This window comes from Emys orbicularis, chromosome 9 (assembly GCF_028017835.1).
Source record: "Emys orbicularis isolate rEmyOrb1 chromosome 9, rEmyOrb1.hap1, whole genome shotgun sequence".
Classification (NCBI taxonomy): domain Eukaryota; kingdom Metazoa; phylum Chordata; order Testudines; family Emydidae; genus Emys; species Emys orbicularis.
The window spans coordinates 85,270,442-85,293,742 of record NC_088691.1 but is presented as its reverse complement, the minus strand read 5'-3'; the positions used below and the strand labels follow the sequence as shown (position 1 = coordinate 85,293,742).

Sequence of the window (23,301 nt, the reverse complement as noted above, 5' to 3'; positions counted from 1 at the left end):
TAAATAAAATGTTTTTGTAGCTAGTCAGATCTTTGCTTTACCTGAAAGCAATAGATACAACAAAACTGACATCAAATTTTATTTTTAAAAAGTAAGTTTTAAAGAAACGCAGTAGTTCTAAAATTTAAGAAAGTGGTCTACCACTTTAATGGACTAGCCCTCCCAGATTCAATCACCTTTAATATCAAATCCATTCAGAATTTGTTTTACTTCATGAAATTAGCTTCGAGGTATTATGCAGATACAAATGAAAGCCACAATAAATTTAATTATTGGACAGGCTAGTATAATATAAATACAAGTCAAATTTTTATTTGTATTTAGATATAGTTTAATGCAGACAAACAGTGCTTCAATTAAAATGCATGAAGAGTCTGTTTTTACAATACCCTTGCCTAAATTATATATTCTGGTAATCTATTAACTAAAATCTTTTGACTTTCAATAAGCTTTTTATAATTTACATCAGAAAGCAAGTACACTTCCCCTTTTTTATTTCTTCAGTTGCATGCACAAAATTATTCCAAACATTTCTTGGACAATTAAGTCAATATTTCAGCAATGTTGAACAATTTATTGAAAAATATTAGAATCCTTTAAGTAAAATGTTCCCTCAAGCTGTAAGTAACAATAAATCAACAATACAACATAAAAGTTCGCACTAAGTAAAGTGGAAAGCAAAATAGATGTTTTAAATTTTTAATTTTCAGTCAAAATGAAGGTCATATCGACATTTTATCCCTAATATTTCAGAAAATGTTTAGTCTTTTTAGGTGAAAGTCTTGTGATTGTTTAAATTGATAATGTACTGTGATATAAATAGTGTGTATACACCATAAAAACGTCAACTTTAAGCTATTGTAAGTTGATATTGAAGTAGAAAATATCTAGGGCTGATAAGTGTAAAAATATTCAGTTTTTAATCCTCAAATCTTAAAAAAATCTACATAATTCATGTTACAATTTAGAACACTGTGTATCTGATTTTAGACTTATAAAAAAGTATCAATGAAATCAGTTGCACACAACCCTAGAGTGTGTGTGTGTGTGTATTATAAATATAGATATATAAAGATATATAAATAAAAACATTTCTCATGTGACTTGACGGTAGAATAAAGTTTAGTATTTCTAAACAACTTTAAAATAATGTATTATCAATCACTAGTCATCCAGAAGTTCTAATGAAAAGTTATGTCTACTCAAAGTGGAAATTAAGCACTACAAAAAACATATCTCCTTGAAGTTGTGTACTTTTTCAGCCAGTTAGTTTGAAGTATTCTACTTCATAAAGGTAAACCGATCACATGGGAAAGTTTTTCATCCTAAGCTAGTTCCACATTAAGAAAGACAGTAAAATGTTAAATTCTCAAATCCTTAATAAAAAAAAGCCTCAGCATATTTTTTCTTTAAACAGAAGAATACGTACCTTGTCAACAATCTTTTGAAAGTGAACTTCCACAGTACAACTCTGGATGTTCTTGTGTTCGTCAGAATTATGGATCAGCACAGAAAGCTTTTTGGATCTGATTTTTTGTGCCCGATACCCAAATACAAAAAGCATTGAATCAATGACATTGGATTTTCCACTGCCATTTGGTCCAATAATACAAGAAAAACGCTGCATAACAGAAAGAAACAATATTCAAATTTACAATAGAAACTAGCCAATTTGCTTCATCTACTTCATTTGTGGACAGCTGAAAATACTGTTATTTCTAGTGCAGGAAATTGCAGACTATTGGGAAGCTTGGTTTTTACTGCCCAGGGAGGGGGGGCAGAAGCGGGGGGGAAGGGGGGAATAAAATACACCTCTGGTTAGCACAGATTTCTAAGTTTTATTCTGTAAAGTCAGAAAGCTATATTGTACCCAGTAAGCATGGTTTATAAAGAAACAAGTTCATAATTAACCACATAATTTTCTTGTATTTGTGATTTAACCCCTAAACGTTGTTCAGTAAATCAAATAAAGCAAAGACGATATATGCTTAAGTTGTAGTTTACTTCTAATTCAAGCATGGTACAGTATCAAAAACTTACACTTTGACTACAAGTAATCTATTGTCCTTTAAATAAAATTAGAGTATCATCATTAAAGTAATTCTCACTCTTCCACTATAAATATATAAAATAAGAAGTTATTTTCTGATAAGTTGTGTTCACAGTACTGTAAGGAGTACTAGAGACACAACAAAATTTTACTTCAGTTTAGAAGTTACTTAAAATAGAAAAATACCTTATGAAAAGGTCCCAGAATTTGTTCCCCTGCGTAGGATTTGAAGTTCTGGTTTACAATATGAGTTATCATGAGGCGAGGAGCTCCAGCTTCATTGGTCATTGCTGGAGGTGGGGGAGGAGAGATGCTACTCAAAATCTCTTCTAAACTTCGATTATCAAGTACCCCATCTGAAGCTGCTAAAAACATCCAAAATAAAAAGAAAAAACTATATAATGTCTCAATGACTAGAGAGACCTTCTAAAAGCCTACTTGAAGCAGAAAAAGTACAAAAATTTGCTTCTATACAAACTAGGAATCTATACTTTCACTTTAAATTATTAAAACTGAACGTAAGTGGAGTTAAAGCACCTTTCTTCCAAGCAGCTAATTTTTTAGAAAGTAGACACTTAAGATGTCCCATCCGTTCACTAGTGGGGTTACTGTTTTATTACATAATGCTTATTCTAACACTTTGCAAGGCAGTGCGAAATTACAATAGTTACATTTAAAAAGCCTACAAATCCGTACAAATGGGCAAAGTCTTTCTAATTAATAACTGGACAGCCACATTTCAGGCGTGCTCACACACACTGTAAGGAGGAGGAGATTTGGGGATGGTTGAACAATGCCCTGAAAAACTGTAATGACAGCACAACTTACTCTTGAAAGGCAGGAAGTTTGTTACGAAAACAAACTGGCCCCTTGGATTTCAATTATAGTTTTAAATAAAACAGCTTTTCAACTGTTAAAAGCAACTTTTTCTTTAAGTAGACAACTCTGACATCACTTTCCACATATTAACCATTTATCAAACATCTTACTTTAATAACATCACATTCATGGCTACCTAAAAACAGTTTTCTACAGCTATTTCCAGCAGAAAATCAATTCTAACACAAGTTTAATACGTAATGAGTAATTGCCTAAAAGTCATTTATTTTAAGAAGAATTTCAAGTCACTGCCACTTATTCCAGCCCAAGAAATCCCATACTGCGGGATGCATCTGTAGCTAAAATAATCCTGCTACCATAATCGGAAGTACTAGACAACGTAGCAAGAATATGAAATCTAGGCTTAGTTGGAAGAAACATTGCCTACCAACAGCATTTTTACCTAACCTAAAACACCGATGCAAATGCTTTAACTCTTTCAAAGCCATATTTGCAGTTTTAAAATCAGATTTAAATTCAACTTGTCAAAATAAAAGATTATAGTATCCCTTCCTAGATAGAAGCTGAATCTGAACTGGAGTGGCCTTAAGTTCAGCAAGATACTATCATGAAGACATATCACTACATTTACATGCTTGGTACATCGGAATCATAACAAACAAACACCTTGCTGAGATGCTTCACTGATGCATGTGTCGGCTTCTTTTTCCACTTCCATATCACTGGTGGATTCCTCCAAGGGCTCTTTGCCTTTTTGACGGGCTGCAGTGGAGGTTTTGGTCCTCTTGCTTGGCATGATTTCTGTTGGCTGTTCCCCTCCGATTCCAAGCAATCAAACTACCCAAGGGATATGTCTCCTTTGCTAACACAAACAAGAAAAACCCCATGACCCAAGTGCTGGGTGTATCACCCGTTAAGGGCTATAACTGTGCATGTGTATCCAAAATGACTACTACTAAGTGAAATCCATATGAATTTCAAAGATAGGATCAGGATTTCAACTAAACTAAAACTCAGCCTTTAGTCACCATATTTTAAAGTCCCTTAAATTGGTAGCTTTATCCCCCTGGCTTTTACATATCAGTAGAGGACATCCATCTATTGAAACCCATCATACAGACACATTCTGATGTGGCAGCATTAAAACGTAACATCCATATTCAGATAAAGAATAATTATGATGTTGCTGGCAAGTGTCATTTCAGTAATAAACTGAATGAACATCCCAAGCAGATATGTTCTTGAAGAAGCACTTTTATAATATACACACACACCTAAGATTTTCTAATAAGTATTTTCAGTAGTCCAATCTAATAATACTCAGATACTTTCCACTCTATAGAAAGTCTCTAGTCCAAAGGACATTAAACTGAACGGTTTCCCAAAAATGTAGCTAAATGCTCACTATTGGCAATGCTCAACACTCAAAGACAGCACACCAAACAAAAAGCAAATTAAGTATCAGCAGTAGATTTGATGTTAATGCTTGATCAAGGGGAAAAAAAACAGTACAAAAGTCCCCACTTGGCACATAAAGGCAGTTGCCAAAAAAGCAAGAATAGAAAGCAGCTCAGGAGAAAGATGAAAAGCAAGAAGCCTGAACTAGTAAAATATTCTCCTCAAAAAGTCTAAATTACTCTATCACAGCAAGTGGTGAATTTAGTTTGGAGAAAAACAGACAAGATAAAAAACGGACGTGGTTGGAAAGTCATTTTACAATCTGTACCAATCATTTGACATTTTCTGACCTACCTACAGTCCCAACCCACAGGAGTCCTTCATTTGGGACAATAGGGGTTGGGATGGGGTTGGGGGTGGAAGATAGAGGGAGAATTCGTTTTAAGGCAATTTGAGTCTATGCCCGTTCTCCGTGACTGTTTTTTTTTTTTTTTTAAAGACTAGGTCCTATAGGATTTTTTTTAATAACGTTAATTCAAATTGAGTAGGGTAGTTAATCATACAAAAATACTGAAAACAGATTTAAGAGTAATTTACAATATAACTATTTATCATCAGCTTTTAAATCTGAGTTCCCTCGCATCTCAATCTGAATCACCTTGCCAAGCATGAATCATTTACCCCAGTTACTCCCTGATCATCTAATAGGTATTTATGTCCAAACCCACCGCCCAAAAAAAGTAAAATCAAAGGTGTTTCTTAAAAGCAACACTTACGGACCTGCTGCCAAGTGTGAGTCTCATTGCGATAGGGGGGGAAATTAAAAACCAAGAAGATTCCCCCATTTGGAAAATATTCAATGTGAGGGCAATAACTGATGTCAGCGACCAGTGATTGTGTTGCGCATTTCCCTCAGAATTGTTTTGGAAGCAACCAGTCATCCTAAAGTTCCCCATAGCCCCTTGGTCTGGGTCTATAGGGGTTTCCCTAGGGCATAACTGTCAGAAGTAGTTGAAAACACAATCACAAAGACGACCCTAGTCTGCAGACAGATTAAAATCAGGCCTCACAAACTTGTTACTGCGCCTCTCCTCCAGTGATTGGTATCTGATGAATGGGTCCCCATAGGTCCATAAGGATACAACGGGGAATCCGCTCTCTCCCATAGGTTGCAATGGACCCCCACCCATGATTCGGTAGATATAATACTGCTGGTGATGGTAGGTCGCCGCCCCGAGGAACAGAATCACACCACTCTTCTCTACGCGTGAGGAGTGCCGCTCCGTGCTCGGGAAGGGCCAGTTACATTGGTGGTGGTACGGAACGGCAGTCGGACAGTCGCCCCACCCCGCGGGGCTGCAGATTAAAGACGTGGGAAAAGAAGCCGCCGCCGCCTTTCGCTCCCCCGAAGGGGTGGGGGGAAGGGAAAAGAAAGGGGGGGAAGTCCCCCGCCCCTTGCTCCCCACCCGCCAGGGTAGCTTACGTAGGGAAATCTACAGCTACCCCCCAGGCAGGCTCCATGGGGAGGTCCCCCAGCTCCAGTTACAGAGAAGAGAGCCCCCCAGCTTCACCTGTCCCCAGATAAATTACTAGGCACTTTGCTAGAAGCGCTGCTTGCCGAGCCGCCCCAGGGTTCGCAGTCCTGTCAGCGGGCAGAGCTGGTACCTCGTACGCGGAGCAGGCGGCGAGCTGCCCCGGCAAGACTTCGGGTGACGCTGGCTCTGGAGAGTCCGGCCGGCTCCTGCCTGCTGCAGCTTGGCGGCTTCTACACTCGAAAATGGCGCCCAAACTCCAAACTCGAACCGAAATTCGTTAGAAACGCGCGGAGCATGCTGGGTAAAGAGAGGGACGGCTGTCGGCCTCCCACAGGTTTGAAAGGAGGAAAAAAAAAAAAACCCTCCGGCGCCATATTGTTTTCCGTTACTGCGCGGAACGGGGTAAAAATAAAATAAAAACATTTACATTGTTTTGGTAATTTTTAATTTAAAGTAAATGAAAAGAACGGTACTTAAAGGCGCCTAAGTGAGGAAAAAATCCTACTAATTTAACTGATAGTGTGGGTCAATGGGAGGAGCTTGGTTGCCTGGTAACGGCCTGAGGGGCGATGGCGGACGAAACTAAAAAAGGAATAAATATATTTTTTAAAAATTTAAAATATAAAATTATAATAAATATATTTTTTAAAATATATTAATTAACAGGCCGGCCCGATGACGTCAGTGATTTGTCACCTGGCTTGGGAGGGTCCGTTAGGTGGACGGGGGAGTGAGGAAGTCTCGCGCGGGGATAAGCGTGGGAAATGTCGCGGGAAGTAGCTATAGAGACAGAGCAGCTTCCTTGCAACGTTTGCTAACAGAGCGGAGAGGACTGAGAGATTAGTAAGTGGTGTCGCTCGTTGCTTCCCCCACCCCGTATCAGGAGTTCTAGGGCGCCCTTAACTGGGGAGGAGGAAGCTTTTGTTAAATCTGTGAGGGTCTGGGAGCAACTGACAGCCCAAGTGCTAGCAACAGGGTCCTGCCCTGGAGAGGGTTCTCCACGCCCATTCACTGTCCCAGCTTGAGACTTGTACCCCTAGACCGACCAGCTGCCTTGGACAGGTAAATTTCCAAAAGGGGAGCTGGAGGGGCTTCCCCCTGTTACCAGAGGTGCTGGAGAAATTTGTATAGTGGGGGTGCTGAGAGCCATTGAACCAAACTGTAAACCCTGTATATAATGGAAGCCACTTCAAGCCTGGGAGTGTGGCAGCACCCCTAATTCCAGCACCTATGCCAGTTACCTGTCCTGGGGAAGTGAGAGGATGAGGGGGAAGCCCTCTACTCCTGTAATGGCAGGGTCTGGAGTTATATGGAGATATACCTATCTCATAGAGCTGGAAGGGACCTTGAAAGATCATTGAGTCCAGTTCCCTGGCTTCACAGCAGGACCAAGTACCATCCCTGACAGATTTTTGCCCCAGATTCCTAAATGCCCCCCTCAAGGATTGAACTCACAACCCTGGGTTTAGCAGGCCAATGCTCAAACCACTGAGTGATCCCTCTGGAGTGGCGGCCCACTATAATTTCCTTGCGGAAAGTGGGAGGGGGGAGCCTGGTCAAGAAAGAGCTGAGGGAACACTCACTCCATCCTAGTTTGTGTTAAGCGATCCCCCACTACAACCTGCCTGAGGGAGGGGGAAAGGCAGGGTTGTTTTGTTGGTCCCTCTAACTTGCCTGGTGAGAGCATGATGAAAAGTGTTTACTACTGTAACCTTTTCCTAGGATGGGTCCCAACAGTAACTTACCAGAAGGAAAATTGTGGCATGTGGCTGGCTGGAGGGAGGGGCATGAATGGAAGATGCTATGAATGGAGGGGGGGGGGCAGGGGAGTGTGAGTGGGTGAGCAGAAGTGGGTGGTGGGATTTAGAGAAGCATAGGGGTTAAGTGAAGATTTTGGGGAATGTCACAAGGCTCTGGGGGGTAGAGGGACTAGGAGTTGTGCAGGAGATGGGGGTGCAGTGGGGAGAGCCCAGTTCTGTGCTGCAGTATTGGTGCATCTGTCCCCACAGCACTGCTTCTTCGGTGTATCAGGGAGCTAAGACAGCAGGATTATGCAGAGTGACTGGTCTCTCACCCTAGAGATCCTTCATTCAAATCCCTGTTTCTTTGCCATAAATAGGGTGACCAGGTCAAATATCGGGGCAGGGGCGGAGCAAAAAAAAAAAATGGCGGCAGAGCAAACTGCCCCCCCCCCCTTCCTCCTCCCTCCGCAAGCGCTGGAGGGAGGCCCCAGAGACGCAGGGGGAGCGCGGGGCCGGGGTGAGTGAGAGTCTGGCCTGGCCCCGAGCGCAGGCAGGACTCAGTCGGGTGGTACCTGGAGGGAGAGTAGGGGGACGGCCCGCGGGGCCAGGCGGCGGCTGTTCTCCCCACCTGGGCAGCGGGACTCGGGAGCAGCCGCTGCTGCAGCTCCTACTGCCGCGGCCAGAGGAAGCGGCCATGGCGCTCGGCGGCTGCGGCTCTGGCGCCCGGGCCCGAACCCCCTGGGCCTGTTGTCGGGACCCAGCAGCGCGCACGCTGCACCCAGCCCCTGGCCAGTCGCGTCTGGGCTGGCTGCCCAGCTGGTGCAATCCCGCGGGCGGCCCCGGAGTGGGGGCAGCAGGCCCCAGCCCCCCCGTCCCGCTCGGGTCCCGCAGAGGAACGAACGGGGCTGGGCTGCCGATGCCTCCGCCCCGGGGCCACCGCGGGATTGCAGCAGCTGGGCAGCCAGCCCAGACGCGACTGCTCCCGAGTCCCGCTGCCCAGGTGGGGAGAACAGCCACCGCCTGGCCCCGCGGGCCGCCCCCCTACTCTCCCTCCAGGTACCGCCCGACTGAGTCCTGCCTGCGCTTGGGGCCAGGCCGGACTCTCATTCACCCCGGCCCCGCGCTCCCCCTGCGTCTCCAGGGCCTCCCTCCAGCGCTTGTGGAGGGAGGAGGAATGGCGTGCTTGGGGAAGAGGCGGGGATTTGGGGAGGGAGCCAATGGGGGAAGGAGCAGGGCCGGCTCCAGGCACCAGCTTAACAAGCAGGTGCTTGGGGCGGCCAAGGGAGAGGGGCGGCACCTGCGGCAATTCGGGGGCGGCAGGTCCCTCACTCCCTCTAGGAGCGAAGGACCTGCTGCTGAACTGCCGCCGCCAATCGCGGCTTTTTTTTTGTTGTTGCTTGGGGCGGCAGAAATGCTGGAGCCGGCCCTGGGAAGGAGGGGGCAGAATAGGGGCGGGGGGGACGGGACGCGAGCCCTTCCGGGCTCCAGAGCCTTTGCTTGTTTGTCCAGTGTCCCGACCTAACATTGGTTGGGATGCGGGACAAACAAGCAAATATCGGGACAGTCCCGATAAAATCGGGACGTCTGGTCACCCTAGCCATAAACCCTCTAATGTTCCCATTCAGCCACCTGTAACCCACTCGTTTTCCTGCTCATTCTCCTGTCTGTCTCACACAGTCATTCTTGCTCATGCTTAATTCCCCAGTGCACTCTGCAGCTGCTTCATAGGCAGCCAAGTGGTAGGAGGGGAGATGGGGTATTTAGCAAGAATGTGGGGGGGACATAGGAAGATGAGTGGGGTTGGGGGAGCAGAGAATTCTGGGGACTCAATGTAAGATAAATGGAATGTGTTGAAGAGTGGGACTAAAGAGATATGTGAGGGGAGTGCATGTGAGTTGTTATAGGTACAGGACTCTGCCTGGGGCATGATAGAGGAGTGATGCTATGCAGGGGGCAGGGCTGTGGGGAGGAAGCATGTGAAACACAGATCTGTAGTAGGGCCTGGGGTGGATAAAATACCAGTGTTGGTAGCTATCTTTGTGACTAACTCTCAGTATTAATATTTCTTTCTGAAAACCAAAACAAAAATATTGCTAGTTTAGAGTTCAGGTTGCTCAAATGCAAATCCCACAAATACCAAGAAAAGTACTAGTTAAGGCAACCTTCATTCATATTTATTTATTAATGCCGTCATATGATTCAGATGCAGTCACAGATTTATCACTTCCCCAACAAAAACTCCCTTGCTTGATTATTTAGAGAGAGAATGAAATACAGCAGTCTTAAAAAATTCAAAGGCTTTGATAAATCCATTGTGAGTCTATGGAGACTGTTTGTTTAGAGGACTGTCACATATTTAGACCTAATTACAAGGCTGCACAAAGCTGGCACAATTTAAGGACCCAATTCTGAGAGGCATCTTCTGCTGAGTCCTCTCCCCTCTAAGTACCTATGGAATTAGACTCTAAACTAGTGAGATTTTGCAATACCAGGACATACACAACAAAATCCTTCATCACAAAGGGGAGAGGCTATAAAACTATCCAAGTAATAGTAGGAGGCCTTAAATCATGCTCACATTCCAAATTTAGGTAGATTAAAAATTTTAGTCTCTATAGACCTAAATACATAAGTGTTATTTGGACATGAAAAAGCCTCAAGTTGGAGATTTTAGATTTTATGATTATAAAGATGACCACCTGAATGAGAAATAATGTGAACTAATGAAGTGCTGTCTTCCTGGTTCTGCAAATGGGCAACCTAAAACAACAGTTCACCGATATGAACTACCCCATTCAGCTAAGTGGTGAGACACCTAATGCTGTCAGGTTTCAGAGTAGCAGCCGTGTTAGTCTGTATCCTCAAAAATAACAGGAGTACTTGTGGCACCTTAGAGACTAACAAATTTATTAGAGCATAAGCTTTCGTGGGCTACAACCCACTTCTTCGGATGCATATAGAGTGAACCTGTTCATGCTCTCTGTATGTGTGTATATATATCTCCTCAATATATGTTTCACTCTATATGCATCCGAAGAAGTGGGTTGTAGCCCACGAAAGCTTATGCTCTAATAAATTTGTTAGTCTCTAAGGTGCCACAAGTACTCCTGTTATTTCTAATGCTGTCAGGCACTATTGTTAACTATTTCCATGCTGATCTCTTTAGCAAACAGCTTCAGCTAGTGTTGATGGTGAGGAAAGAAGAGTTCAAGCCCACTTCTCTCCATTAAAATCCTCTTCATCCTTACCTACAGTGTTGGCGGAAAGAGAAGATGTATCCCCCTTCTCTGCACAAAAAGCCTCAAGCCTTTAAGATACTCTTTATTCATTGTACACCTCTACCCCGATATAACGCGACCCGATATAACGCGGTAAAGCAGTGCTCTGGGGCGGCGGGGCTGCGCAGTCCAGCGGATCAAAGCAAGTTCGATATAACGCAATTTCACCTATAACGTGGTAAGATTTTTTTGGCTCCCGAGGACAGCGTTCTATTGAGGTAGAGGTGTACTTAATATTTGCTTGTGTCTGGGCTAAATTCCAAGTTGTAGTGACTAACAGTGGCATCTGAATACTGTTCACTGCCCTCTGTGAAAGGATTTGGTAGTCTCAGTCCAGTTCCTAACGAATAGGTGTGCATAGTACTGTTTGCAATCGTGGGTATTATGATAACTGACACCTCTTAAAAAAAATAAGAGAGACAAGGTGGGTAAGATGATATCTTTTATTGGACCAACTTCTGTTGGTGAGAGAGAGAAGCTTTGGAGTTTGGGAAACTGAGGCAATGTCTATATTACCGCTTATGTCAGTATAACTTGTGTCACTCAGGGATGTGAATAAGCCACCCTCCTGAGTGACATAAGTTACACCAACTAAAGTGCTGGGGTGGACAGCACTATGTGGGCAGGAGATGCTCCCCTTTCAACATAGCTACCACAGCTCCTTGGGGGTGATTTAATTATGCTCATGGGAGAGCTCTCTCCTGTCAGCACAGATCAGCTACACAGGAGACTTTACAGCCGCGCAGCTGCAGCGATATAGCTGACTCACAAAAGTTTTACGACAAAAGTGCTAGTATAGACATAGCCTTAGAATTGTTATGTTCAGATTAGGTTCAAGGGCAGAGTGAGGCATTTGTCCTGCAGCAGCCATGCTTTGAAATATTCACAGAACAGGTAGTTTTGAGAGTTGTCACTCAAGCACTCTTATGATCATTTTAAAGCCAGTTTAGAAATGCATATTTAAAAATCTATTTGCAATACTAATATTATCTTAACAATTAAAACAATACAAAACCATTGTGTAAAGGATTTTTTTTCTGATTAATGCCAGGGCAAGGGGGACCAAATGGAAGGAAAAGTGACAATAAATAAATGGCCATTTAAAAATTGAAATAAATTAACAATTAAAAATCCCCCAAACAAACAGCAACTGAGGCATTGGCCCAGAAAAGGTATGATGTAAGAAGCAGAGAATCAAACACTAGTTGTATGTCCAAATAAATGTAAGGTACTCTGTTAAGGGTGGGAGCTTTTTTTATTAAATTAAATGTGACATAGGCATACTGAGTCTTCCTTTTTTAAGGTTATTCCATGATAGTTAATATTTTTATCAATGAACAAAAACAAAAAATGCAACCCTGTAAATGTAAACATTAATTGGGTTTTGCTGTTGTTGTGTTCTGTTTTGGAATTGATGGCCCGGATACATGCCTTGTGGTTGTCCAGTATCTAACTAGTACTTGGCAATATATATATCCAATAATAGCAATACAAGATGCTGAATAAAGGTGATACCATCATTTAGAAATCCTGGATTGATTCAGAGATCCAGTTCAAAGTTTAGCACAAGCTCAGGCCTTTTAAGACTTCCCTTAGCAGCATCCCTCCAAGTTGTTGGGAGCATATGATTACTTTCCTCAACCCCCATCCTAAGTGTGGCTGAGGTTGGATATTTAAAAAGAAAATACTTTTTACTATGTCTATTTTGGAATAGTAGCAGACCTAAATTTGAAGTAGGGATGAGGAAAGTTTATTACGAGAAATAGGGGGTTTGGGGATGTAGAAAATGAATGAATGCATGGTGGGATTATATCCCTTTAGGGCCTTGGAGGAAACACTGCATAGTAACTGTCTGGTATGTTGTAGTTTCTATATTGGAGGAATCCCTGAAGGTTAGAGGTCATGCATATTGTATAATGGTATGTTCTCCCTTAAATGGGCACAGGTCCTTTATTAATATTAATTGGAGTTATGCAGATTGAGGAACTTCTATGATGTAGAATCCTTTGTAAAAACTTTCTGCTGCATTGTGATACCATGTGTCTTGTATTTGCCATTTTCTATTTCATTGCAAAATAATCCATGAATGTAAACTATCCCAAACTATCTACTTCAACTATATATTGAGGAACTAGTACTGCAATTTGGCTTTGGCGGAGGCACAACTATAATACTGTAGTTGCATGTAAAGAAGATTAATACTGTAAATTGGGAGTAAATATATTTCTTATTAAACACCCTAGTTATTTAAATTATGTCAAAAAAACTGCATTAAAAGAACATGAAAGCTGCAAAGCCATGCACTCAAAAGTTAGGAGATGTTAGAATTAATGTTGCCCAGGCAACCTTAATTTTCCTCTCTTCCCCTTGAGTGTATGCATTATGATATAATCCAGGGATCAGCAACCTTTGGCATGCGGCCCATCAGGGAAATCTGCTGGCAGGCCAGGATAGTTTGTTTACCTGCAGCATCCGCAGGATCGGCCGATCACAGCTCCCACTGGCCGCAGTTCGCTGTTCCAGGCCAATGGGGGCTGCGGGAAGCGGCGTGGGCCGAGGGGTGTGCAGGTATGTATTCATGTAGCACATGGGCTAAATTAAGGTTACAGGGACAGCATTACTTCTGGCCTTTCCTAACTTTTGAATATTTGGCTTTGCAATCTTGTTTTTGTTGCAGTTTTTTGTAATTTCAGTTCATTTCATAAAAAAGGTTAATACAGTACTTCTACAATGTGGAACCAAATTGACCCCCAAGATGGGTACCTTTAGATCCACAACACCCAATTTCTTTCATTGGAGCTCACTGAGTAACTGGTAGCAGAAGCAGGCTATCATTCTCTGTGGAACAGTCTCTAGATGGTCATGAGACACTTTGCCAGTGGATTTCACAGCCTGCTTATGGCAGAGGAAGGTAGAGATTCAGGATCCTAGATTTCAATTGCTGGTTCTGAAGGGTAGTATTCTGTAATGGTTATAGATCCTTATTCCCCCAGCTCGTGTCCCTGGTCCCCTCCCTTCCTATCTTCCTCCTCTGTTCCTACCCACCATCATCCTGCTCCAGCTCCTGCTCCTTCTCCCTCTGCTCCTATCCGCCCTCTTGCATCATTTCCCGTCCACCTCTGCTTCCTTTCCCCATCCTCTGGGTCCTGCAACCCCTTGTCCTGTCTCTCCACCCCTCTCCTATTCCTCACCCATCTGCATTTCAGCCAGGCTGGTTCTTCCTCTTTCTCTACAGTGCCTGGGCACTTGCTGGGGGAGCATTGAGAGTTGATGCTCTCAGTACTGGTGCATGCTACCACAGCTGTCTTGGCAACCAGGAAGAGCAATTGTGGGGAAACCCTGGTCCAGTCTCTGCAGCCCTGGGATGGAGCATGTTCAGTTGCTCTCTGGGGATGGTGTGTGCTCAGCAGATGGACTCTTCAGAGAGTTTAGGTGCCGGACTCTAACAAGTGTCTACTGAGCTTGTGCAAACTGCTTTGTTGAGGTTCATAACTTGACCTCATTTGGGTAAATTTTCATGGGGATGGCAAAAGCCACATCCCTGACACCAGGGAAATACCCCATGCACCCAAATGTCAAGCCCTTGCCTGAAAGCATGGAGGTAGTAGAGCTTCTGGACAAAAAGTTTATAGTATTTAAAAAAAAAACCATGGACAAAATAATGTATTTAACTCCTAGTTTCATTCTTGGAAATGGCTGAATGGTTCTAGCTGAAACTTTTATTAAAAAAAAAAAATAGTCTGAGGCAGAAACTTAGGATGGAAAATTTCAGCCCAAATGGTTAAAGTTTGACAAAGTTATAAGCAACTGAAAACAAGATCTTACAGTGGGAAGCTTTCAGGATGCATTATCAGCTTCACCTATAATTATCCTTACCCTGTAGTGGCAAGGCATGAATATCTTTATACTCTGGTTTCTGTCTCTGATTTTTCTTGTGATACTGCATTTAGGAATGATGTTTTCCAAGATGGCCTGTGATTTCAAATCGTTCATAAAGGGTACCCTGTCCTAATGCAAGTATACTCTACAGGACTGCACAATTTGAACATATACTCTTACAGTTAAGCAGTTCTAGCATCACTTGTTCTTTAAATGGTTTAGTGCAGGGGTTCTCAGGACAAATTTTTTTGGTGGCCTCAGAGTGTGGCCACCAACTCACCCAGATGCCCAAGAATGCGGGGGGAGGCTCCGGGCACGCAGCCACTTCACTGAAGAGGGTGGCCCAAGCAACAGAAGGCTGTCATTCAAACAGTTTGATTTTTAGTGTGGCTACAATAAGCAATGTGGCCTTGTCCTTCCCTCTTCCCCCACCCCACCCGGGCTACCTTGTCCATTATCTCGCTCTCTTTTTTTTTTTTTTTAATTAATAAAGAAAGAATGCATGGTTTCAAAACAATAGTTACTTTATTTCGAAGGGGGGAGGGTGGTTGGCTTACAGGGAATTAAAATCAACAAAGGGGGCGGGTTTGCATCAAGGAGAAACATACACAACTGTCACATCAAAGCTTGGCCATTGTCTGCCATTGCTTTCACGGAGGGAGGGGCGACTGACGACATGTACCCAAAACCACCCGCAACAATGTTTTTGCCCCATCAGGCATTGGGAGCTTAACCCAGAATTCCAACGGGCAGCGGAGACTGCGGGAACTATGGGATAGCTACCCACAGTGCACCGCTCCGTAAGTTGATGCTAGCCACAGTAGTGAGAACGCACTCCGCTGACTTAATGCGCTTAGTGTGGACATACGCAATGGACTGTATAAAATCAATTTCTAAAAATCTACTTCTATAAAATCGACCTAATTTCGTAGTGTAGACATACCCGGAGTTGTGAAGACTATGTATTAAGGTTGTAACAACCAACAAGAATGCACTTTTTTATGTAGAAATCCATGATTAAATAGAGTCTTCCTGACTAGTGATTTAAATCAAATTGATTTAAATCAAATCCACCCTGATACTTGGTAGCATATTACATGTTACATATATGCAATATGTGCATATTTTGGACCAGATTATCAGTATAAATTAACATAGCCCAGTTGAAGTCAGTAGAGCTATGATAATTTAAACCAACTGAGGCTCTGGTCCAAAATATGTACTCTATAGTAATTATATCCGAGAGAGAGAGACTTTTTTAAAACCATATTCTTCAATAGTCTGTCAGTTTATTCCAGTGATTAATTTTTAGTTATTCTGTCCTGCCCATGAAAAGAGGCATACGTTTTTGTATGCAGATACCATAGCTAGTCATCTTCTGAGGCACGTTGAACATAAGAAGGTGGCATGTGATCAGGATTCATCACCGAATTTGGTCTGCTGGTTGGATCATTAGCTTCCCCGGTGTGGGCCTGGGTACTGACGGGGAATGTGATGTGAATGTTGATCCTTGCCCCCCACTAGTCAACAACTGTCACCAAATCTGCTGCCTGTAAATGCCAGCCATGTCCTTCTTTGACTACTTATTCTTCTTTGGTCAACAACATCATATATATTGCTCACCTATGCCTAGTTGAAGACTGTGTGAATTGTATTGCTGGCCTTCTTTAGAGAACATGCACAACATTAATTGCTTTTAAACATTTTATTTTGGATATTGGTATTTTCCTTTTTAATGGTGATTACTCATGACATTTAAAAAAATCTTTACAGCTGTAACCTATCCAGTGAAGAAACCATCTTTTATACTTTTTAATGTTTCATCTGGACTAGCAAAACCAAGAAATTTAGAAAGAATGAGGCTGAAGACGTCACACTTAAAGGAACCAAAACATATCCTTTGTCTCAAAACAAAGTGTATTAACTTTACACAGCACTCTTGGTAAAATAGAATTATGTTTATCATGTTCTAGTAAAATATGTGATGTGATTGTAAAGACTGCAAAGTTATTTTACAGATTCTGGAGACTTAATTTAAAAAAAAAAAGATTTTTACAGTTTTCTGCAGAAATGTAAAGGCCCAGTACTACAAGGTGTTAAGCACCTCAAGCAAGGTACTCAGTACCCTCCATTCTCAGTAACTTCTGTTGGAATCTAGGGTGTTCAGCACCTTGCAGAAGGTGTCAAGATTTTGCAGGAAAGCTTTTTGTTTGTTTGTTTTTCCCTTTCTTCTCTTAGAGGATTTATTCTTGCAAAGAGATTTTCTCATGCAGCTAATAATTTCACTCCTGTATCAATTTGTCTGCAATAAGACTAACAAACGATAGTATCAACAAAGGTGTACGCTTACCTAATACCACTTTGTTACTCTTAAATGAGTTATCTCCATCCCCGGTGTGATACGGCTATAATGAAAACCAAAATTTGACCAAATGTGTTTTAACTTATGTATTTTGACACCAAGGCCCTCCTGTAGATGGAGCCTAAGCTTTTATCTGTGTTTAATAGATGTGCAGTTTAATTAGACATGATACTTTTAAAGTCACATACTCTGTCAAATTCCTTTTTTGCTCTTTATTTTCTTCCAGCTTTCTGCTGCCTCTTGACACAAAGAAAAGTAATGCAATGTAAAGATCTTACACAAAGAAAAATAACTTCTGTATATAGATCTGTTTTTTAAATAGCCAAAATTAAATATTTTTAAAATATTTTTTCCTTATTATCACTTTATTTTTGCAATACTTAGAGAAGAGGTATATTCTAAGATTACTTTCAGTAACCAAAATTCAAGACTTCCTTAATTCAATTACACATAAAGAATTGGTTAGCTGTGTGGGCTGGACTACAGCTGATGAGCTATATTCATGTAGTGATGATCACCACATCATAAAATGGAACTTGTTAACTAGTGAGACAACTCAAGTAGTGAAGCTTCCTGATGATATCTACCCCATAGATCTTCATTGGTTTCCCAAAAATATAGGTGGAAAGAAGCAATCCCATGCTGAGAGTTTTGTACTCACAAGCTCTGACGGTAAGTGTTCTTTAAAATATGTAGATCTTATAAATTCCCAGTAAAAAAAATGCTTATGCCACTCTTAAATTCCAAGTGTAATAAAAGCAAATTAAAATATAGCAAAATTGTACTGATTTTAAAACTAACTATTTTTACAAAATAAGTACATTTTTATAATGCTTCTGAGAGTACATTATGCCTAATGTGATTATAAAAAGGGATGTAACTAGTATTTTTTTATAGGGTCAAATTCTGTGATCCTTAATTAAGCAAAATGTTCTTATTTTGTAGTTCATAAATTGATCTGAATATGTGCATATCTGTATGGATATCAAGAATGTCAAGAGTTATAACAATTATCAATTATAACAAAATATATCAATTTTTTGGAAGGGTGTATTAAACTTTATTCTTCAGGGTTTAAACCAATCTGTAACTGTTAGAGACCAGGATAAGACTAATACTTTCTCTAAGAATCTGGTTCTGGTCACTGTCAGGGCCAGGATACTGGACTGGATGGATCTTGGTTCTGATCCAATATGGCAACTCCTACGTGTGGATTTTGTGATTTTTTTTGTTTGTTTGTTTCCTTTTACCCCTTCTGAAATACACTGGCCAATCCTTGTACCTGTATGAAGTTCCACCACTTAATTCAGTGGGGCTCTGCACAGCTGCAGGGGCCTGCCCATGTACACTTTAGGATCGTGGCATTAAATTTACTCCTGGGGAAATTCTGCACCACTGCGCATGCAGAATTTGCACAAAAATTAATGGGTTTTGCGCAGAATTTCCTTTTCCTCCACAGAAATGGGCTGCAGAGCTGCTGGCCGCCACTAGGGACCGCTGGTCCTGGCAGAGCACAGCTCACAGGTACTGTCAGGGGGAGGGAGCTGGAGGGTTCCCGGCATCTGCAGTTCTCTGCATGTCCTGAAGGAAGGAGGTGGCGTGCAGGAATCTCCACAGAAGCCCGAGATCCGGATTCAGGCTGTTTCTTCCTCTGGATTCCTGGGCTTGGGGAGGAGGGAGGGAAGTGTCTGGCCTGGGGGCAGCCCCGCAGCTGGTGTTTGGGAGGGAGGGGGTGCAAGTGTCTGGGCTGGGGGTCCTGTAGGTTGTGTGGGCTGGGGGAACCCCATGGCTGGGCTCTGAGGGGTAGGGAGTGCGAATGTCTCGGCTGGGGGGTGTGCCGCAGCTGGGCTCTGGAGGGGGTGTGTGGGTGTTTGGCATCGCTGCTAGACTCTGCGGGGAGGGGGCAGAGAAACAGGAACTGGGTTGTTGTAGGGGTTTCCTTAACGCTCTACTACTGGAGGAATTTTTTTTGTTTGTATTGTTACAGACATAGTTGCTGATAGGTATTTGAAATAAATTTCCAAAACAATTGAAACTGGCATGATTATATAGTGTTCTTCTGACAAATAAAAATGCAGAATTTTGCAGAATTTTAAAATGTGCACAGAATTTTTAATTTTTTGGCGCAGAGTAATTAAGGGGGAAAATATGTTTTTCCTTATATTCTTACTAGAAATCTTTTTTCCCTGTTTTCCCTCACAGTATTCCATTGACCTATCAAAGGAAAAGTTTTGGTGCAGAAACATAATTCTTTAACTTTCTTCAGTAATGAAAATCCACTGTGAAATAACCCATCCAGGAAGAGCTGTGCTTATCTCTCTGTTGCTGCTCATACCTGTTACTCAATGTGCTGGCAGAAGCAGCAATCAAATGAAACTGAAGGAATCCAAAGGACAATGCACTGTGAGTGCAAACTACTCAAAGTGCTTTCCTCTGCCAACCTCCATCATACTCCAGTTCAGCTGTTCTTCATCCACAAGTTGATCTCATCCAAATGTGGGTCAGCTTGGTGGTAATTATAGAAAATATAGGTAGTCTTGTGTGTCATCTGCATATTGCTGGCACATCTTACCATTTCTCCTAGTGGTACATAAGAACATAAGAATGGCCATACTGGGTCAGACCAAAGGTTCATCCAGCCCAGTATCCTGTCTACCGACAGTGACCAATGCCAGATGTCCCAGAGGGAGTGAACCTAACAGGTAATGGTCAAGTGATCTCTCTTCTGCCATCCATCTCCACCCTCTGACAAACAGAGACTAGGGACACCATTCCTTACCCATCCTGGCTAATAGCCATTAATGGACTTAACCTCCATGAATTTATCTAGTTCTCTTTTAAACCCTGTTATAGTCCTAGCCTTCACAACCTCCTCAGGCAAGGAGTTCCACAGGTTGACTGTGTGCTGTGTGAAGAACTTCCTTTTATTTGTTTTAAACCTGTTGCCCATTAATTTCATTTGGTGGCCCTTAGTTCTTAAATTATGGGAACAAGTAAATAACTTTTCCTTATTCACTTTCTCCACACCACTCATGATTTTATATACCTCTATCATATCCCCCCTGAGCCCTGGTCTACATTGGTGGGGTGGGGAATTGATCTAAGTTACACAACTTCAGCTATGTAAATAACGTAGCTGAAGTCGATGTACTTAGATTGACTTACCGTGATGTCTTCACTGCGGTGAGTCGACTGCTGATGCTCTCCCATTGACTCTGCTTGAGCCTCTCGAGACGCTGGAGTACAGGAGTCGATGGGAGAGTGCTCGGGGATCGATTTATCGTGTCTAGACTAGACACGATAAATCGATCCCCGCTGGATCGATCGCTACCCGCCGATTCGGCGGGTAGTGAAGACATACCCTTAGTCTCCTCTTTTCCAAGCTGAAAAGTCCTAGCCTCTTTAATCTCTCCTCATATGGGACCTGTTCCAAACCCCCTAATATGGTGACATATAGATATGGAATGGGACCAGAGAAATAAACCAATCCTTGTGTGGGACTCGAGAGGTAAGGAGTCTGGTGGCAGAGGTGCAGTTTCTCATCATTGCCTTTTGGGAATGTCCCTTCAGGAAAGATTCATACAATTTTTAGTGTGTTTCTCTCTGGACCCCTGCCTGCTCTCTCAAGCAGGACAGCAGTATCTTCTGGTCAACAGTATCAAATGCTTCACAGAAGTTCCAGGAGGATGAGAAAGGAGGTCTGTTCACCATCTATTACCAGCAGGAAATCCTCCATCTGTCCCGCTAATGCGACTTCTGTCCCATATTCTAGCCTGAATCCATGGTGTGTCGCAGGTGTAGGATCCTAGCTCCAGTTAGATGAGCTTGTCGGCCTTTGGCTAGTTTCTCTGTGAGCTTGCTCAGGAACTGAAGTTTTGATCCTAGGCAGTTGCTGGCTTGATCTGACATATAAGGGTCAGTCCCATTTGACACTGGTCATCAGTATGAAGTCCGGAGCCCTTTCAAGACTCCCCTTCCATTCTACTCCTTTGTCAGATTCCAGGGAGAAGCTTTAGTGCCAGTAGTCTTTTAACCAAACTCAAAAGTGTGTGGCCGGGTGGGGGGGGAAAACTAAAAGCAACTTCTTTTCCTTCCCTGGGCTTGAACTTTTAATCCATCCTGGGTCCTCCACCAGCTCTCTGTTCTGAAGAATGCTGCCTTCCTGGACTCTTGATGCTAGTCTGGATCCTCCACTCTAATCTACCCCCAAGTCCATCTGCCTGTGGTTGACCACCTTTCAGGCTCACTTTAGGAATCTGCAACTCTGCTATCCTGTCCCATCAGATCCAGGGTGTAAACACCCTAATGAAACTCCTCCGCTCTCTACTACTCAGAGAGGTACTAGAGTTGTGACACACACATGCACACTCTTAGCTGCCTTCTACTGTGAGCTTTCACTCTTTATATAAACAACTCAACTCCTCCCCCATCTAGGACTCCTCTTCAGTTGGGTCTGGCCCATGCTCCAGGTGCAGCCAGGTGTGTTAATTGGTTTCTCAGGCCCTTATTAATCATTCCACTACCTGTGTGAGGTAAACACCCCATCACAGTACCCTGCATAGCTTCTGTAGAGGTTGTGAGGTAAGTTCTCTTGGCATAAACTTGGAGAAATTCTTTGTGTTTCAGCCATTTATTTTTTGCTATTGGCAGTTGAGTTTCCATACCTCTCTCTGCATCTGGTGCAGCGGTCAGAAAATCAAGGAGTTATTTGTGAACAATAGGGAGAGTCTAGCCTCCACAATCAAATCTGCTGGACATTTGAAGGCCAGTGTGTAGATTGTTGAAACTAGAGTATTTTTATGAAGATTCACCAGATCATCAAATCCTTGACCTATGGATAGAGTGCTCCTGTCCTTCAGCATATTTTGGAATTTGATGGGATCCATGATGCCCTCAATTCCTATATTGGGGAACTTGAGGTTCTTTCTACTATGTAAAAATAACAGGAGTACTTGTGGCACCTTAGAGACTAACAAATTTATTAGAGCATAAGCTTTCGTGGGCTACAACCCACTTCTTCGGCTGCTACTCTGAAACCTTTCTACTATGTGTTATTCTGAACCTGTAGAGAACCATCACTGATGAAGTGGACTGAACGTGGAGCCTTTGAAATTTGCCTTAATATAATTTGTTACAGATGCGAGAGCCCTTGAGCCCTTGTTGTATGTTCTTGACACTGAGCTTGCTTGTATAATCTTTTTTTAGTAGTTTCATATATTCTACATCCGGTCCCAACAAAGTCAGGATTCATATGATGATCCAGACCCTTTTCAGGTTATTGCATCCTCCTCCTTTAGCCTTACACTTCCAGTTTGAGATACAGTGATGGATGGAAACTTTTGAAGCATCTGTAGTATTTAGGATAGGCTGAAGGTTTGAATAAGATCCAGATGTTCTAAACATCTTGGGGATGGGGGGAAGATACCATCCCCTCCCCCTTGCCCACAGGCTTGTGTTAGATCAGTGTGTCTCAGAATTTGCTAGGAATGTGGCTTGAGCCCTCCCATTTAGTTTAGAGAACAGTAAGAACTTTAGGGCAGAAACAGTCATTCTTGTAGCTAAGATCATGTGTCTGCCCCAGTCCCTAAAAACATTTATTCTGCAGTGAAGGAAATATGGTTATATCCAAACTGCATCCTAGCTTCTTGCAAGAAGATGGAGAAAAGTGTTCTGCATAAGGAGTCACTTTATTATCCCACCAGTCACATGATACTCTCTGGTGGTTGACAACATGGGGAAAATAACCAGCTCTCTCCTAAGTGTTCCCTCTAATTTTTCCCACGCATGTGCAGAATGAATTTTATGTGCACCAATATGGAGGTGGTGTACATAACAAAATTCGTGTGGCGGGGGTGGGGCCAAGGGGTTTGGAGTGTGGGAGGGGACTCAGGGCTGGGGCAGGGGGGTGAGGGCTCTGGCTGGGGGTGCGGGTTGTGGAGTGGGGCTGGGGATGAGTGGTTTCGGGTGCAGGCTGCCCAGGCTACGGCGAGGAGAGAGGACTCTCCCCACAACAGCACCTGGGCTGGGGGGGGAGAGGCGCCTCTTCCCCCAGCCGCAGCAGGCTAGGCTGGGGCTGGGTTGGGGCCGGGAGAGGGGTGCCTGAAGTTGGTGCTCCCACTCTTGCATCACCGTTGGGAGCATCGCAAGTAGTCTCTTCAACCACTATCAGGCAGAGAGTGAGATTCTGTTCTGTGCAATGGGCCAGCACAAACCTGGG

At 43.0% G+C, this 23,301-nt stretch overlaps 2 protein-coding genes across 2 annotated transcripts in view; one reads left to right on the top strand and one right to left on the bottom strand.

Moving 5' to 3' along the window:
- The window catches only part of SMC4 (structural maintenance of chromosomes 4), a 102,426-nt gene extending 96,351 nt beyond the window's left edge, over positions 1 to 6,075 (bottom strand). The window contains exons 1-4 of the mRNA XM_065410309.1: positions 5,954 to 6,075; positions 3,557 to 3,752; positions 2,237 to 2,415; positions 1,430 to 1,621 (exon numbers count right to left, since the gene is read on the bottom strand). Coding sequence (XP_065266381.1) covers positions 1,430 to 1,621; positions 2,237 to 2,415; positions 3,557 to 3,686 — 501 coding nt within the window. The 5' untranslated portion in view covers positions 3,687 to 3,752; positions 5,954 to 6,075. The remainder of the gene's footprint in view (positions 1 to 1,429; positions 1,622 to 2,236; positions 2,416 to 3,556; positions 3,753 to 5,953) is intronic.
- Positions 6,076 to 6,582: 507 nt separating this feature from the next.
- The window catches only part of IFT80 (intraflagellar transport 80), a 165,796-nt gene continuing 149,077 nt past the window's right edge, over positions 6,583 to 23,301 (top strand). Inside the window, exons 1-3 of the mRNA XM_065410998.1 lie at positions 6,583 to 6,666; positions 16,496 to 16,615; positions 17,535 to 17,756. Coding sequence (XP_065267070.1) covers positions 16,579 to 16,615; positions 17,535 to 17,756 — 259 coding nt within the window. The 5' untranslated portion in view covers positions 6,583 to 6,666; positions 16,496 to 16,578. The remainder of the gene's footprint in view (positions 6,667 to 16,495; positions 16,616 to 17,534; positions 17,757 to 23,301) is intronic.